The sequence below is a fragment of the Synchiropus splendidus genome, chromosome 6 (genome assembly GCF_027744825.2).
Source record: "Synchiropus splendidus isolate RoL2022-P1 chromosome 6, RoL_Sspl_1.0, whole genome shotgun sequence".
In the NCBI taxonomy this organism is placed as follows: domain Eukaryota; kingdom Metazoa; phylum Chordata; class Actinopteri; order Syngnathiformes; family Callionymidae; genus Synchiropus; species Synchiropus splendidus.
The window spans coordinates 23,274,375-23,290,737 of NC_071339.1; the positions used below are offsets into that span (position 1 = coordinate 23,274,375).

Below are 16,363 nucleotides of genomic sequence, written 5' to 3' on the forward strand. Positions count from 1 at the left end.
AGAGACGTTATGCTCTCTGATTGGGTGCTGACCATGTCCATCAGGTGACTTCCGCGCCATGATTGGCTTTGCTTGGGAATGTTTGCTCGCCAGCGGTAGTGAGATCTCCATGTGCCTTCACCAGCTGCGTCTTGATGGGGTAATGTGATGTTTAAGTTTACGTTTATTCCAAGCTTATTCTCTCTTGCGCTCTCGAGTTGACTAATGTAATATTATTGACTGTGCAGCTGCTTGTTGCGACCGAATGGCTAAGTTTAACGTGATATCGAGGTACCTGGAGCGTTGATCGCAGTATTTAAATGAGACGTGAGAGAGACGCCATTTTGTCGTTACCTTCTGCACGAACTTTCTGCATTTGTTTCATATGTTACTCGGCCACTGTCCCTCTTAACCAGTTGCAATCTGAGCTGACATAAATGACACTGAGGAAAATGTTTTTGTGACTTCGTTTAAAGCAATGTGATGAGACATGGAACATTGAAACTTGTTTACAATTTCATCTAATTACCTTGACATTTTAGCGATGATGGCTGAGAAGAGGAGGAGAAAGACACCGGATCAAGATGCCGTGGAACATATTACCAAAGGAGAAGATAAAGATATCCTCATGGCAAGATATATTAGTGACTTCAAAGGTAACTGTTTAATTTTGTACTTTCGTAGTGCATACTCAATCATAGAGGTCATTATACTGAGTGCAGATGATGTGAATGAAGATGTTATTGAAACACACTGGTGTGTTGAGACATTGGTGTCTTCAGACAAATGGTGATGGATGTATCAAAACTCTTTAATTGGTAGGAACAAAAATCTGCACCCCTACCAGACAGTTTGTAGACCCCTGATGTTGAACAGTGAGAGTGAAACGCACGACAGGCACCCTTATCTCAGCACTGACGGTCTCCAGGATGTATGAGCGTAGCCACACACCAACCCCACCTTCACTCATCTGTTGGGACACTAATATTACAGTCTTATTCTACGCATGCTAATACTCATTAGAATTTTAAACCCACCAAACAATATCTGGAATATCACAGAAATGTGTGATGCCAAAACAGTAGACTGCAGACTTTGTCTGGCGTGGCCTGAGTCCAACTGTGTGATCCTTCGCACATCTTTTTTTCCTACTTGGTTGGAGGTGCTACTGTGGAAAATGCTGGTTTGTGACATACGAAGAAGGGCGTCTTGGGGAAGTCATCAGCTGTGACTGTAGTGTGAGCAGGCCAATGTATTCAAGAGCCCGAACATCAGCCCGATCCCCTCATTTCTCAGTCAGTACCAAGCACGAGGAGTCCTTGTTAGCTCAGATATGAAGCGATGACGGACCTCCGCCAGGGCTTTAATAGACTGTGCCGTTCTACACTTTCCACAGCCATTAGTAAAGTTGAGTGTTTTCATGTTTATTTTACAAGAAAACGGTGGCAACACACCACAGTGCACAATGCTACATTCAGTCTTTGTCTATCCACACTAATCACAATAACTTGAAGGAAGTGACTGAAGAGCATGTGATTGTTATTGGTGAAATGCAGAGAATCAAAATGATAGTTTGGACTTCATTAATTAACTTATGTGCATTCAGCGTCTTTCCTCCTCTCTTTTGCACATGCGATCTGTGCAGCAGTCATGGGCTCCTGCCAGTGAGAACAGGCATATTTACTTTCAATTCATACTAGATTCTATCAATGAAATCAGAAGTATATCAGACAAAGGCGAAAACACGCAAATTATTATTACAGCACGCCTCCTGAACTGCTCCATGTTCATTGACTCACATCCTCTGTCTGTGGGACTCCGGCTGCTGCGGGTGAACACGTCAGTGTTCAGAGAGTTCTGTTGTTTTTTATCAATATTTCTGCCCAGACTGTGATCAGAAATCTGAACTGCTCCACAGAAAACGTCTATATTTTCCTGTGGAGTCGCACTGCTTACGTTGTGTCCGGCATCCAGTGCTCAGTCACCTGAGGCGAGAATTTCATGTACGCGGCCAAAACCCGATTTGTACTTGTTCATAGGGCTGGGTATCGATTCTAATTTCAAGAATCGATTAGATTTTTTTTTTAAAGGATTTAGATTTTTCAAGTTGTGGCCGTAGTGTCCTTGGTTTATGAGATCAAAAATAATTGTTTCCACTTAGAGTAATGTCACAGTTGTTCCCGTTACAGATATATAGGCAGCCGCTCGTGGAAATTCCATGACGAACATCAGTACAAATCCTATGACGACAGATAACTTACGTTGACCATTTTCTTGTCATGTCACCTGTACATCCAGTCATGGTATTGATTTTCTACTCCACGGATGTTAATGTTTGCTGATGTAGTGAGAGTGGAGAGAAGCTGAAGAGGTGGAGGTGTGGGATGAAGATCAGAGGAATAAGGCTCAATAGAAGAGCACGATGTGTGAATTAGTGGCCTGTAGGAGGGCTTGAAGTTGGGAGAGGAAGTGACAGCACATGAGGTGTTCCCCATCAGTCAGACATGATGATGGATAGGCTTACATCATAAAGTGTAGTAAATGACTGGTTGGATCCTTGTAAGCATCTGTACATCTGCAAAACCTAAAGTCAGGAAATGTGAAGAAATTTGTTGTAGGCCTCCATATCATCATGCTACTGTTTTGTTTTCGTCTTCTTTTTAATGATCTCTGATAATAAGACAGTGGGGGACATATTCTATAATGTCAGTCATCCTGCGATACACACTGTGACCCTAAAGTCTACCATAGTGATATGGCACCAGAAAAAGGTGAGATTATTTTGCATAATCGCTCATTAGAAGTGTGGTTCAGATTAGAAAGTCTACTTCACTTGCTGAAGTCGGTAAATGGAGCCCAAGGTATGAGGTGTCCTTTCATCCATCTACATGATATAAAATTAAAATTTGTATTCACATGTTCTTGTGCAATAGTCAATTTGGTATTTTTTTTGTGATTTGCGTAGTGTTGCAGCCACACAACTTCTTTTGCAACCGTCAAATTGGTGTAGGAAAACCTGATTCTAAATCAAACATTTTTTCTGGCACGCTCTCGCTGGTATTATAAATTGTTTGTAGTTGATGGTAGGCTTTGATAATGGTGGTTGTATTTCCCAAAACAGCGACAGCTTGATATGGGAAGTAGTAATACGTAGTGCGATGGTCATCAATATTATCTACTCTAATTCATGTTACGGTGAGAATTGTTTTTATGATAGATTTAATATGAATGAAAGTTTCTGGGACTGTGGATAAAAGTAAAATAGTAATTGTTCTTGGGTCTTTTTCTGAAATGGTGCGTTTATTGTTTCTACTTGAAAGTCATTTCTGGTTTGTTTTTAGGCTTGGACACCGGAAGCAATAGTTGAAAATGAGATGATGGACATTGTCTCCAGTCGTGAACTATCGAAGGACGACACTGTAAGTTGACTGTATTTTTGTCGTATCAACCTTTGTAGCCATAATGTATGTTGTGAACTACCTGTCGCAGAGCGGAATATCCTCCAAATGTCCCTACCACTCACTCCTATATTTTCTGTTGATTGAATGCTAGGCGAGCTGCTGTTGGGTTTTGGTACAATTCCCCTTTACTATCTTGAAATTCCACTCTCAGCTTCGCCGGAACTCTAGCATGCCTTTGCGTTCAATTCCAGGAACTTCTTTCTCATTGCCACTTGATCCTTTCTGTCTTAATATACCTGGATTGTTATCATGGTCGCATGTAATCCTGGTCTGATTATTGACTGTGACATTTCTGGCCTGCTGTGCTGTCCTGAAAACCTTGAATGTCCTCACTACCTGTTGAAATTTGATGAGAATGGGCTGTGTTCTTGTACCCCTTCATCCGATCCTTTGTGCAGAGTCGATAACAAAGTCCACTTTATATTCCGTGCTCTCCTTGATGAGGTACTCCGTGTATAACCTGAGATCATCAGCTTCCGTGTCTTCAGGCACTGAGTAGATGTCATGTTCTGGGCACTTGTGATGGCCTCCAGTCAGGCCACTCTCGCCTCAGTATCGGCCACTTTTTTTATTCACATGTTCAGCCAGCATGTCATTGGTTTTCCTGTGCATTCAATGGAGTCAGTCTGACCCTTTAATATCTTATGTTCCAATCCTTTCATTTCTTTCATCATATTTCATTGTATTCCCTTTGTTTCTTTAGTGAGTCAATCAGCTGTATTCATGCCATTAACAGGCTAGGATTTTGAAACAGGGCATTCATAGCCATGCTCACATGCCCCTACCCATAACTCCACCCCCAGCCTGTTCCCCTCCACACACCAGGACGAATGTTGTCCACTAACATAACTTGTGTGTAAAAAAAAAAAAAAAAAGAAAAAGAAAAACGCTATAAACAAATATTTGTACAAAAGTAACTTCTAACTTTACAACATATTGCATCAAATATCAGAAATGTTGTCACAATAACAAATTCATAATGCAGAAAACACCTGGGGGTTTGGAGGTATATTTCTTGAGCAGCTGCAAAGTCAAAATCAGCCAATCCACTTCATCTTCCGTGATGGTGGAGCCTCTTCCTCGCTCTCCTGAGCTGATGAAGGGATGGGACTCTCTCCTTCTGACCCTGATTAATTAAAATAAGAATGAGTTCCCTTACTACATGCCATCTCGTCAGTTTTGTTCATCTTCTTTATATATTTATGCATGACAAGGACAGAGTTGTATGTACTGTGAATCTGTGATGGTTTTCTGAACATTCACACATTTAAACATACATACAAAAAAAAGTCTGACCTGTTTTTCCTTCAAGAAGAAGCTGATTGTTGTCTGTCTTGTCTTTTTCATTTTTCACACAAAGATTTGGTTTGGAAAATGTTTTATAGCCAATAAATGAAAAAGGACAGCAACAACTGTATATTTCTATGTAAAATATGTACAAGTTCTGCACTGGGGAGTTGCGCTGTCACCATGTGGCTCATCCGATTGAAAGACTTTCAGTTCGTTTTGTAAACAATTGTTTAAAGCTTTGAACTGGCTACCTGGCTTTTCCTCTAGTAATCGGCGTCAAACAGCCAACTGATAGTGTCGCACTTCCATGCCACATCAACCAATGAAAATGTGAGTGCCGCAAATCGCGAGATGTGGAAAACCTGTGACCCCCTAGCTTAAAAGCCAGTGAGTGAATGTTTTCAACGAACACACCTAAACACCATAATCAGCTCCCCCTCCACGATATGTTTTTTGCTCGAGTTGATGGACATTGGGAGAACCTGTCTGAGTCTTTTCCCTTTTTTTTTATCAAGTCATTTATTGTGTTGCAGTGCCACCATAAATTCATGTGTGTACTGCTCAACGATTTGGACCAGTGTGAAGGTTGCAGTCATCCATCCTCCGATTGGATAGGCTTCACTTGCAAATGTTGGTAAAGCTATAACAAATACATCTGCATATCTTGCTGAGGTTTTGTTTCAATTTGTTTTAGTGTGTTCACGATCGTGGCACAAATCCTGCTTTCTCAAGAAGAATTCCAAACTGGTATGTTCTAGGGATGGGCGATATTGGGGAAAAAAAAAGTATATTTCTGCTATATCTCGATAGACGAGATATATATATATATATATATATATATATATATATATATATATATATATATATATATATATATATATTTGGGCGCTTTAAAGATAAATAAAATGCCCGTGATGTCATCTGTTTGATGTGACGAGGCTCAACATTTTTGCCAGCATGACACTCTTTAGACTGTAAAAATGAGGGATGCTCCGAGAGACAGGGAAAGCACTCAGCGGAAGCAGCTGTCTTCAAGTTCTTTGATGAAAGTTCCCACTCTGGACATTTGCAAAGGTTTCAGATTCAGGTGGTCAAAGAATACGGCAGCTGACACACACAAAACAGCAGCGAATTTGGTCGCGGTTGATTCTATCGTAAAAGGGCTGGTCATCTGGCTCGGTAAAATTAATGATTCTTGGGCAATGTGATTTGCGTTCCGAATGTCACGCCCAGACCGGCGAGTGTCCATGAGTGACAGCTGCTTCCTGCACTTTCACTTTCATGAGCACCAGATAACTCTGTGCTCCGTCAAGTGCTGGTGTTTTAAATATCGTATTTAATTTGTGGCATTGATGCCTTTTAATGTGCATGTGCTGCAGGATGCAAACTTTACATGACAGACTGAAAAAAACCTCCGCATTAGTCATGCCGTTGCCAAGCGAGTGGCGAGTCGGCAGGGAGGGAGGGAGGGAGGAGTGATGCGGTGCTTCATCAGAGCGCCGGCTGTCACGTGATCAGATTTTGTAATCGGCAATGACAGGCAGTTGATCGGCATTCACCGATCACACCGAGATCACCCTTTCATAATCGGTGGCCTATCGATTGGAGCATCCCTCGTAAAAATCCATATATTAGCCGAATCGTTGTATAAGCAGTAGGGTTCAGACCGTGAGAAAAAAAGTTGCGGCATATCGTCCGGAAAATACGGTACACCTTTCTGCTCATCAGACTGTTTAAATCTGAAGTATTGCCATGTAATGGAGCCGTTTGTCCTTTTCTTTGCTACGAAATATCTCGTGCCCGCTTCTGTGGGCGCCGCCATGTTGAAAGAGCTATCAACACACACAAGCCGCTTACACGTGGGGGGGGCAGGGCACAGCCATAGATGGCTCTTGGGGAGAGGGAACCAGTGCCTTTGGGAACGCAAGGAGGTGGCGGGGCGCACAGCTCCACAGCAGTGAAGGGAGAAAAAGTGGCGAAATCTTCGATATGCCAAAAACTTTCTCGATTTCATGAAACATCTTGAGAAATCGCAAATTTCAATTTATCGCCCAGTCTTAGTATCTTCATAACCTTTTATAACGTTTAAATTGATTTGAATTATTTTGGTGTTGCAGAGTGAAACAGTATTATATTATTTTGCTCTAATATGTTTTATTTTTTCCTGCACAGGATATTCGACCAGATGATCACTTGTCTGCCTCAGAAAATAGTGATGCCTCATCTGTTCATATTCCTGAAAGCTGTGATGAGTCCAGCTCATATCAAGGCGATGATGATCATGACGATGATCATAATCGTTCCCCCAAGCAAGCTCCACCATACTGTCAGGATGCCAACACTCCAAGCAAGGCAACAGTCGAGTCCTCGTCTACTGAAACCTCAACCATTCAAGAAGGTTCTTTGTATGCTCTGAAGAATTATTGCTTTGTTTGCAAGCGACCTCAGTCCAAAATTGCACGTCATCTGAAAAAACATAAGAAGGAAGAACCCGAAATTGCTGAAGCTTTCTCATTCCCAAAGAACTCCAAAGAGCGGAGGAAGTTGCTGAATAAATTAAGGAACAGGGGGAATTTTGAACATAATCAAGAAGTTCAACAAAATGTTGATGGACATTTCAAAGTGAAGAGAAGACCCAAAGGATCGCAATTCTCAGTGGATATCAAAAGGTTTGTGCACTGTGTACATTGTAAAGGTACATTTGTACGCAGTGTACTGTGGCGCCACACAAGAAGATGCCCATCAAGGAGATCAGAAACAGAAGGGTGTGGAGTGGCCAAAGTCCTGCCTTTGGCCGACATTGCTGAATCATCATCATCATCATCATCATCATCCCAAGCCGTTTCCTCTGGAGTGTGGGAGCTTTTAGGACAGATGAGAAAAGACAACATTGCATCTGTGGTCCGAAATGATTTTCTTTTGCTCCAACTCGCCCAGTCTCTCTTCAATAAGCATGGGAGTGATCCCACCAAGGCTGAGTACATCCGAACAAAGGTTCGGGAAATGGGCAGACTTCTGATAACTTTAAAAGAGAAGTATTCCATATTTGCTTTTGATGACGCTGTAAAGCCGGGCAATTTTGACAAAGTCATTGGTGCTGTCAAATCTGTTGCTGGATATGATGAAGAGAAACATTCGTACTCTATCCCAAGTCTCGCACTGAAGTTGGGACACTCGCTCAACAAGATGGCCGACATTATTCTCTGCAGGGCCATCTCAGCGGAGGATGAGGTTTTGATTAAAGCCACTGAACGTTTCAAACAACTGTGCACAGAAGAGTGGTCAGGACAAGTCTCCCATGCTGGCCTGACTACTTTGAGCTACGCAAAATTCAATAAACCCTCCCTTGGTGAGATTGAGGGTCCAGGTATGAAGTGGTAACAAAGTGACTGCTGTATTTCATAATACTTAAAATGATATATATATATATATATTTTTTTTTTTTAGATGTTCTAGAATTGGATGAGTGTGACCGGGATGAGGACAACGTTTGTGAAGGAAGTGATGAAGACAAAGTTGCTGTGGATGATGGAGAAACTACGGTCTCAGAAAAGGCCCCTGGACCAAGGGGTATGTGTTGAATATCTTTTGGTGGGCATTTGTGGTATATTGAGGAAATTGAGTCATACTTTCCAGACTATAAGCCGCTTGTTTTGGACTCTGTGGCTATTAGAACAGTGAGGCTTGTCTGTATATTTTTACCACCACAGTACAGCGGCAGACGAAGCCTTTCTAAGGCGTTTTGATTCATTCCCTCTGGAAGGGGATTTGGTGGTTTTACTAAGCAGCAGGGCTACTACACTACTTTATGGACAACGGAGCATCATGCTGCCAAAATATTGAGCCTTTGTCATGTCATTCAATTTAGATCACAGGTGTTTACTTTTTTTGAAGTGCTCAAAATAGACTTTTTTCACCCTGGCTGTCCGTGAAAACGGCCTAAACAGTGTGAGAATGTGTTTCTGTGTGTGAGAAAGATAGCTGGGTTGGATCAAAAACCTGCACCCACTACGGTCTTTGAGGGCCAGTTAAGACAAACTGGCTCTAAAACAAAGCGCAATGGAAGCAACCATGTTTAATAGCACTCACGTCAACATTGGCAAACCAATTTGACATGATGAGGAAAACAAAGTATTTCAAGGAAGTTATAGACAATTCATCGCTGGGATTCTAGGAAATGGGCAATAACTTAATCGTAATCGTACATGATTGTATACATCTTGTGTACATGTACACAATCTCCACGATGACAATTCTGCATCTCATGATAAATTTGCTAAAGACGCGGCTCACTCGCTGCACGTCAACAGAACATGACTGATGGCGCGCCGCGCTCTCCACCAGCATGTGACAGCTGTGTAGAGTGTGGTGGACTTTGGCTAAGGATCGTAGTTTTAAACTTAATTTTGGTTCACGTCAACACATGCAGGTCTCCCGTTGCGCTGGCGCCTTGGCCAAACACCATGGTGAAAATAGTTATTGGACCGACCTCCACTCCAGTACTGGCGGTGGCATTCCACATCCCCATTAGGGTTGACTGATCGCAGACACACTCTCACAGGCAGCTAATGCTACGGCCAGGCATCAGTTAGGGAATTCTAAAGCGGTCAATGTATTAGTGAAAATTTCAATAAGGCAAGAAAACAGCCATTTTAGGAGAGAGAATTGTGAAAAGGGTTTTTATGACACAAGACAAAGGACTGACAGTTTGTATGATTTGGAGAATGGAATATGACTAAATGATTCACTTATTCACGTGATTTCTAATATTTCTTCAATAGCATCTAGGAAATGTGTCCAGACTGGTCCATAGTTCAAGTCATCTGCTAAGAGACATGAGATACAGCAGACAGACGGCTCGATTTAACCCCTAAATAAAACTGGCAGAGCAGTCTGTCAGACACCAGAGGGTTCTACCAGAGACATGAAACATTGCATTTCTCATCTCTACACCTAGTTAACCATTATATTTAAACATAAACAAATAATGATCTGACAAATTGACCCAACAATTACAGCTATTTCTAAGTAGCTCTAGTAGTAAACAAACAATAGTGGTACATTAAAAACTACATTTAACATGATTTGAAGTCGTATTGATGTGTCAGCTGGTGAAAATGTTGCACGAAATTAAGTCATGTAATAAGCCAACTCAACGGTAAACAGTATATTAATATATGCAGAGTGCTATCTTGTTAGATCATGTGAGCAGTCTGTCATTTCAATATCCTGCAATCCAAGTGTGCAAAACCGCGTAGTGATTTATTTATTTTCCCTCCATGTTTGGTTTGGACTGTAATTAAATGCATAATTGGTTTAAATGTATCTTCCAGACGAGGAGCCTAGTGACCGCAAGCTGGTGTCTTCCACTGCTGCCTCCACCAAGCAGGAAGATCTCAGCCTGGTTAAATCAGAGGAAGAATTGTTGCCGGTTACAGTGACTGGAAAAGAAGACTGTCTTGATGGTATAAAAGTCGGCAGCCCATGGTCATGTTTACCCTCCACAGACTGTCCAGAGGAGGCTTCGCAAATACGCAAGCGCTGCAGAGATGCCAATGATGAGGGCATGGACTCAGAGAGTCCAGGGGAAGATTCACTCTCCAGCCTCCATAGCTCGGTACCCTGCAATGTAAACCCCAGCGAGGACGAGATGCACAGCATCTCTGAGTTGGTCAGTATTCCCCTGAATGTGGTGAGAAGCTGGTTTGAGCAGAAGGGAAGCCAAGAAAACACGGAGCAGGCTGACAGAATATCAGAGGAGCAGGGCGGAGCTTCAGAACCTGGAAGTTCTTCTCTGCCAACCTCCTCGCATGTTGACACACAAATGACCGAAAAAATGGAATCTGAAGACCTTCAACAGGTACGAATGATACACTTTTAAAAGTACACTTAATACTGTTTAAGTGACTGATTTTTTTTTATATATATAGCTTTTTCAGCTGAGTGATGGGCAAGGCAGCAGCTCTGTTTCAGTGACAGTGGCTCCATCGTTGACTACGAACCATCTTGGCAACAGCAGTAATGCCAACAAGCCGAGCACAACGGTCGCTCAAAAGAGCAAAAAAGCTCAAAACACAGGTAGCACATACCACAGTCATAATATCAGACTCTACATTGAAGTGACTTCATCAATTTTGATGCCCTTGTTTTAATTTCTTGTCCAGAACGTCAAAAGCGCAAGCGTTCGCAGTGCAACTTTCTTTCTGAGATGCTTGCTTTAGAGAAGAGGCACCACAAGGAATATATGGAGCAGCAGCGGCACTATTTTCAGTTGACCATGGAAGAGGCCAGGCTGTCAAGAGAGGCGGAGATGGCGCTGCGAAGAGAGGAAGCTGCAGCTAATGCAGCATTTCACCAGGCCTTTCTCAACGTTCTGGGCAAAATTGCAGAGGGCTTCAAACCCCAGAGTACACCCTCCTCCCAGTAGACTAGATCACACTCATCACTGTTAAAAAAAAAAAAAAACTTAAACTTAAAATCCGAACGACATATGTAGGCATGTTTCTGTACAAAGTTTTGGAGTATATATAGAGTGACCTCCCCTTGGTCGAGGAGATGAGGGAGGCTGTAATTGCATATTAGGAGCATAACAGTGTGAATTTGACTGAGTCAGGTTCTGGAAAGGAATGTTCATCCTACGGTGAAGCTTGTGTAGTGAGACACTGAGTGTTGCTACTTCTGCGCCTGGTGACTATGAAACTGATCGTCAGCTGAAGTGTTATTTTTTTTACAAGTTCAAATAAAGTGTAATGGTGGAAAACTTGCCGATTTCAGTCACTTTTCATCAAAGAATAAATATCCTTGCAAATGAGAATTGATGGCATCAACCCCGACGGGCAACGTCTTTGTCTTTTCTTTGGCTGAAGTTCAGCAGAGAAAGGGGCTTTTCATACTGCGGGTTCTGTCTCCGGTGGCCTGTGTCTGATTCGCCCCCTGCTGCGCAGCCTCACTCCTCTGCACCTTATGGGGTGGCGCAAAATAGCTGGTTTGTGACCCACTACGGGGCGGGACGTCATCGGCCAGGTGCCACGGGTTCCTGCCTGTGTACACTTAGGCTTCTTTCATATGCAAACCCTTCCTTTAGGCATGTTTTCTGCTGGTTCCACACTGGCATCCTCCACTCTTCTTCACTGTACAAGCCAGATCAAAGCTTCCGAAAGATCCACACAGCTTTCAACAGTATGTCTAGGAAACGATAAAAGCATCTCAAACACACCACTTGTTTTCCTGGAAGTCTATCCACACTTCATTATTTCCACTTGGTTTCAAGTCAGCTCTGGAGCTCCCTCGGTTTGAAGGGATCATTTCAAGTGGTGAACAGTGAGTGCCCTCGATCTTAGGAGTATTGGGAGACACTACACTTGAACATGTGATGTGTGGAACCCAGTGTTGGGGACACACAATTGGACACAGCCTTTACCTTCCATAACAGCCTGTATTTGACAAGATAAGAAATGGTGCACTCAAAAAGTAGAAGCCAAACTTGACAGAGTAGAAGAGAGAGGAGGTGAGTCTGACTTCAATATTATGTTCTCAAGACATCGTATCGGTGTGGACACAGGACAGCTCAGGGGGACAGCGCCCATTTTAGGAAGAGATGGGAAGGAGTCCACTTGTAATGAAGCTCAGCAAGCTCCCATGGTCAAGTGTTGTGCTACATCGTGTCACAAAGGTGGTGGATCTCTCTTCTGTTAGGGTGAAGCTTCAACACCTAGATCAGTGATTCTCAATTGAGCATCGACTTGACAGGTGCAAATCTATGATAGTTACCAACTATGGAGAAGTTCTTGAAAAGAAAAAATTATTAAGAAAGTGAGGCGCCCCAAACAGTAAAAACTGTTCATGAAAGCACCCGTCGAAGCAATTTTTAAATGAAATCGAAAATTTTATGACATTACTTTCATTTACTCTTGCCTTATATCTTCTTTAGGCTTTATTTTAAACATATTTAATCGAAATTTTTTTTTACTATATTTTTATTTTATGATATTTTGACATTGTTTTATTATATAAATATTAAGAATTTTATTCATGATTTCCAATTTTCTCAACAAATTCTTTTTCTTTTTTTTCTATAGTAAATTTGATGATCATGACTTACACCTAGTTCTGCTGCTGGTTGGACTTTTTGATGACAAATATCTTTGCGGTTTCATGTCATTTCCAAGGTTTTGGTTTGTTTACATGTAAGTAGATTTGATATGGTTTACTTGAATGGGCCCTGGTCTCATTTGTTCTTGGAAAGGTGGGCCCGAGATCAAAAAGGTTAAGAACCACTGACCTAGATTATACTGTATCACATGCACTTCCAGAATACAACACAAGCTCTTCCGTTGACACAGTATGTAGTGTCAACAACTGGAAAAATGCACTTTATTCTGGTTCACATTATATAGCGCCACATCTGTTTACATCAGCAAACACATAATAATGTGATTGCAAGGGAGTGAGTGCAGTGTAGAACAGCAAGACCTTAGAAGACTGAGGTCAAGACAAGGACTCATCCAGAGAGACACAGGTTTATGCCAAATAAATACTTTCGACAGTGAACAAACAACTTGTGTGCTCAGCCAGTGTGAGAGGTGCCTCAAACCACAGCTCATCTGATCCTTGTGCTGTGTAGCGCTTGATGACGTGGGCGGCTGCGATCACTGGAACGTTGATGGATGACTCTTCATGCACCAGCAGATGATTATTGTCAACCTGCCGCACACACACACACAGCTCATCAGCAGAACACTAACACATATTTGGAGCATCATTGAACTTCTCGCCAATCCTGACTTTCATCACCACACTTCAGCTAATGTCTGAACCAGGAGTGGGATCAGCTGGAAGCCTTTCAGATGCCTCTTTGAAATCCAAACAGCCTGTGCACTTCCTGCGCAAGAGTCAGCCAGTCTACTGTCCACTATATTTATCGATTTATAATAGCATTGAGTTTGAGTATTCTGGGTAAAACAAAGTATCACAAACATGGCCTGGGATTATGGGGTCTATTATTTACTTGATCACATAGAACAGACTGGTTGAGCCAGGATTATTTGACACCTTTGTCGAGTCTCCTCTTGACAACAAAGATTTTGTTCAGAGTGGCAAGGAGTAGAATATAGCTTTACATTTTCAGCTGTTAACATGCATGCCCATGTTAGCATGACCCTCTTTCAAAGCACGCCATTAAATAGTGGAAGTACTTTCAACTACAGAACCAGCTTCATCCTTTGATACCAGCTTTGGCAGCCATACTGTGTCATACATTTAAATCAGCTTCTGATTAACATTTGAAGTAGTCCAAAATATCTTGGACTAATTGTGAGTGTTGTATTTGAGACCGCCAAATCTGACACCAACATGGTCTTGGTCTCGCCTCCCTCACTGGTCTTGGTTTTTTCTCAGACTTGGGGCCCACTAAGTCTTGATCTCGGTCTCAGGTGAGGAGGCCTGACAACAAACAAACAAAAAAAAAAGCATGCATTGAATAGACAGAGAAACCAGTGCTGAGCCTTCACTACAAAACATTGAGGCGCTGCACGTAAATTGGTGGATTTAAAAAATGAAACAGAAATATTTAGCACAAATAATGAAGTTCTATCCATATTCTGGTCAGAAAGGAGCTCATTGTGTTCATATTTTTCATAGCATTGTAAGTTACACTTCACAAGCTTGGTATCCGTAAGGATCAGGAGGCTGTCTCACCTCAGACTGGTCAGTCAGGCCGTCCAGTCGTGGAAGCTCAGGCAGCAGTGAGAAACGTCGTACTATGTCATACTTCAGTCTCTCCAAACCACAAATTAGCATATTAGCCCAGCGGTTAAATTCTGCACCTGAAGGGGCTACGTGAGCTCATTTATTTCACATCCAGTTGCTGTGCAGCTCAGTGAATGAGTGCGTACACTCTCGTGGATATAAGGTCAGGGGTTAATATTTCTAGCCTCATCTGCGACAGAGATGGACGCGGGGAGGCGTCACATTAAATAATTGCATGATAGCAAATTATAGCAATTTACACGATGCAGTTGTATTTTGTATTTTTGAGGATTCATTTTATTATTGAACAACAACCATGTTCTTAATGAACCCAAAAGACTCATTAATATCAAAGCTGAATATTTTTGGGAGTTGGAGTTTTTAGTTTTAGCTATTTGAGGAGGTGACTATTACTGTGCATAATTATGAGGCAACTTAACAAAAAAAACAAAGATGTACCCATTTCAATGATTTATTTTTCACCAGGGAAACCAGTATAACAACTCAACATTCACAAGAATTTGATGAGGGACCGCAGGTTCTCTATGGGGTTCAGATCAGGTGAAGAAGGAGGCCATGTCATTGGTTTTTCTTTTTTTAGACCCTTTCTTGCCAGCCATGCTGCGGGGTACTTGGATGCATGTGATGGAGCATCGTCCTGCATGAAAATCATGATTTTCTTGAAGGATGCTGACTTCTTCCTATACTACTGCTTGAAGAAGGTGTCTTCCTGTAACTGGCAGTAAGACTGGGAGTTCAGCTTGACTCCATCCTCAACCCGAAAAGGCCCCACAAGCTCATCTTTGATGATACCAGCCCATACCAGTACCCCACCTCCACCTTGCTGGCGTCTGAGTGGGACTGGAGCTCTTTACCGATCCAGCCGCGGGCCCATCCATCTGGCCCATCAAGACTTGAAAAACCTTGGAAAAATCAGTCTTGAGACATTTCTTGGCCCAGTCTTGATGTTCAGCTTGTGTGTCTTGTTCAGTGGTGGTGGTTTTCCAGCCTTTCTTACCTTGGCCATGTCTCTGAGTATTGCACACCTTCTGCTTTTGGGTACTCCAGTGATATTGCAGCTCTGAAATATGGCAAAACTGGTGGCATCTTGGCAGCTTGAATGAAACGCTTGATTGTTCGATGATCATGCTTCAGAAGCTTGGCTATTTTAAGAGTGCTGCATCCCTCTGCTAGATATCTCACTACTTTTGACTTTTCGGCGCCTGTCAAGTCCCTCTTTTGCCCCATTTGCCAAAGGAAAGGAAGTTGCCCAATAATTATGCACACCTGATGTAGGATGATGATGTCATTAGACCACACCCCTTCTCACGACAGAGATGCACGTCGTCTGATGTGCTTCATTGGTAGTGGCCTTTCGAGCCTATACAGCTTGGAGTTAATGGGAATAGTGCATTTATTCTACAGTATTAATATTATTCATTGTTTGTGCTACTAATAAAGAAGTTATTTACAGATGCAGGAATGCTGAATGAGGGAGTGTGGCTGAGTGTGTGTGAGAATTTGAAGTTGCAGGTGGAGTCCAAAGACTGGAGTGAACAACACTGGAGGACCAAACATTGGAACTCATTAGAGGGTCCAAGGTCAGACGGAGGAGGCTGGGGAGTACCATCTTCTCCAGAGCTGGAAGGAGCCGGTTCGAATAAGAGCCACCTGGGTTCGGAACGGGGGTGCATGCCTTGTGGTCGTTGACGTGGTTACGAGGGAGCTAGCGGCGAGAACTGGCGTCAACATCGGACGAGGACAGAGCCCATGTGGAGGAACTTTTGTGTATAAAGGGTCAAGACCTCAGACAGTTTTTGTTGCTCTACCGGACTTCTGCTAAGGCCAAGTCAGGCGTAGTTGCTGACCCAGAATTCTGCTTTTGT

The 16,363-nt window shown here is 42.5% G+C and overlaps 1 protein-coding gene across 5 annotated transcripts; it reads left to right on the forward strand.

Annotated features, from left to right (window-relative positions):
• The first annotated feature begins 19 nt into the window (after nucleotides 1–19).
• Nucleotides 20–11,493, forward strand: LOC128760622 (uncharacterized). Of its 5 annotated transcripts, XM_053868165.1 has the most exons (10): nucleotides 20–139; nucleotides 522–635; nucleotides 3,321–3,398; nucleotides 5,264–5,360; nucleotides 5,425–5,477; nucleotides 6,903–8,097; nucleotides 8,178–8,300; nucleotides 10,064–10,590; nucleotides 10,661–10,808; nucleotides 10,895–11,493. In XM_053868165.1, the coding sequence occupies exons 2-10, from the start codon at nucleotides 564–566 to the stop codon at nucleotides 11,155–11,157; spliced, it is 2,556 nt and encodes an 851-aa protein (XP_053724140.1). In that variant the 5' UTR covers nucleotides 20–139; nucleotides 522–563; the 3' UTR covers nucleotides 11,158–11,493. The 5 variants fall into 5 exon arrangements, with proteins under 5 accessions (XP_053724140.1, XP_053724143.1, XP_053724139.1 ...); XM_053868164.1 differs by having other exon boundaries at nucleotides 112–635; XM_053868168.1 differs by lacking the exons at nucleotides 3,321–3,398; nucleotides 5,264–5,360; nucleotides 5,425–5,477 and having other exon boundaries at nucleotides 27–139.
• Nucleotides 11,494–16,363: the final 4,870 nt, after the last annotated feature.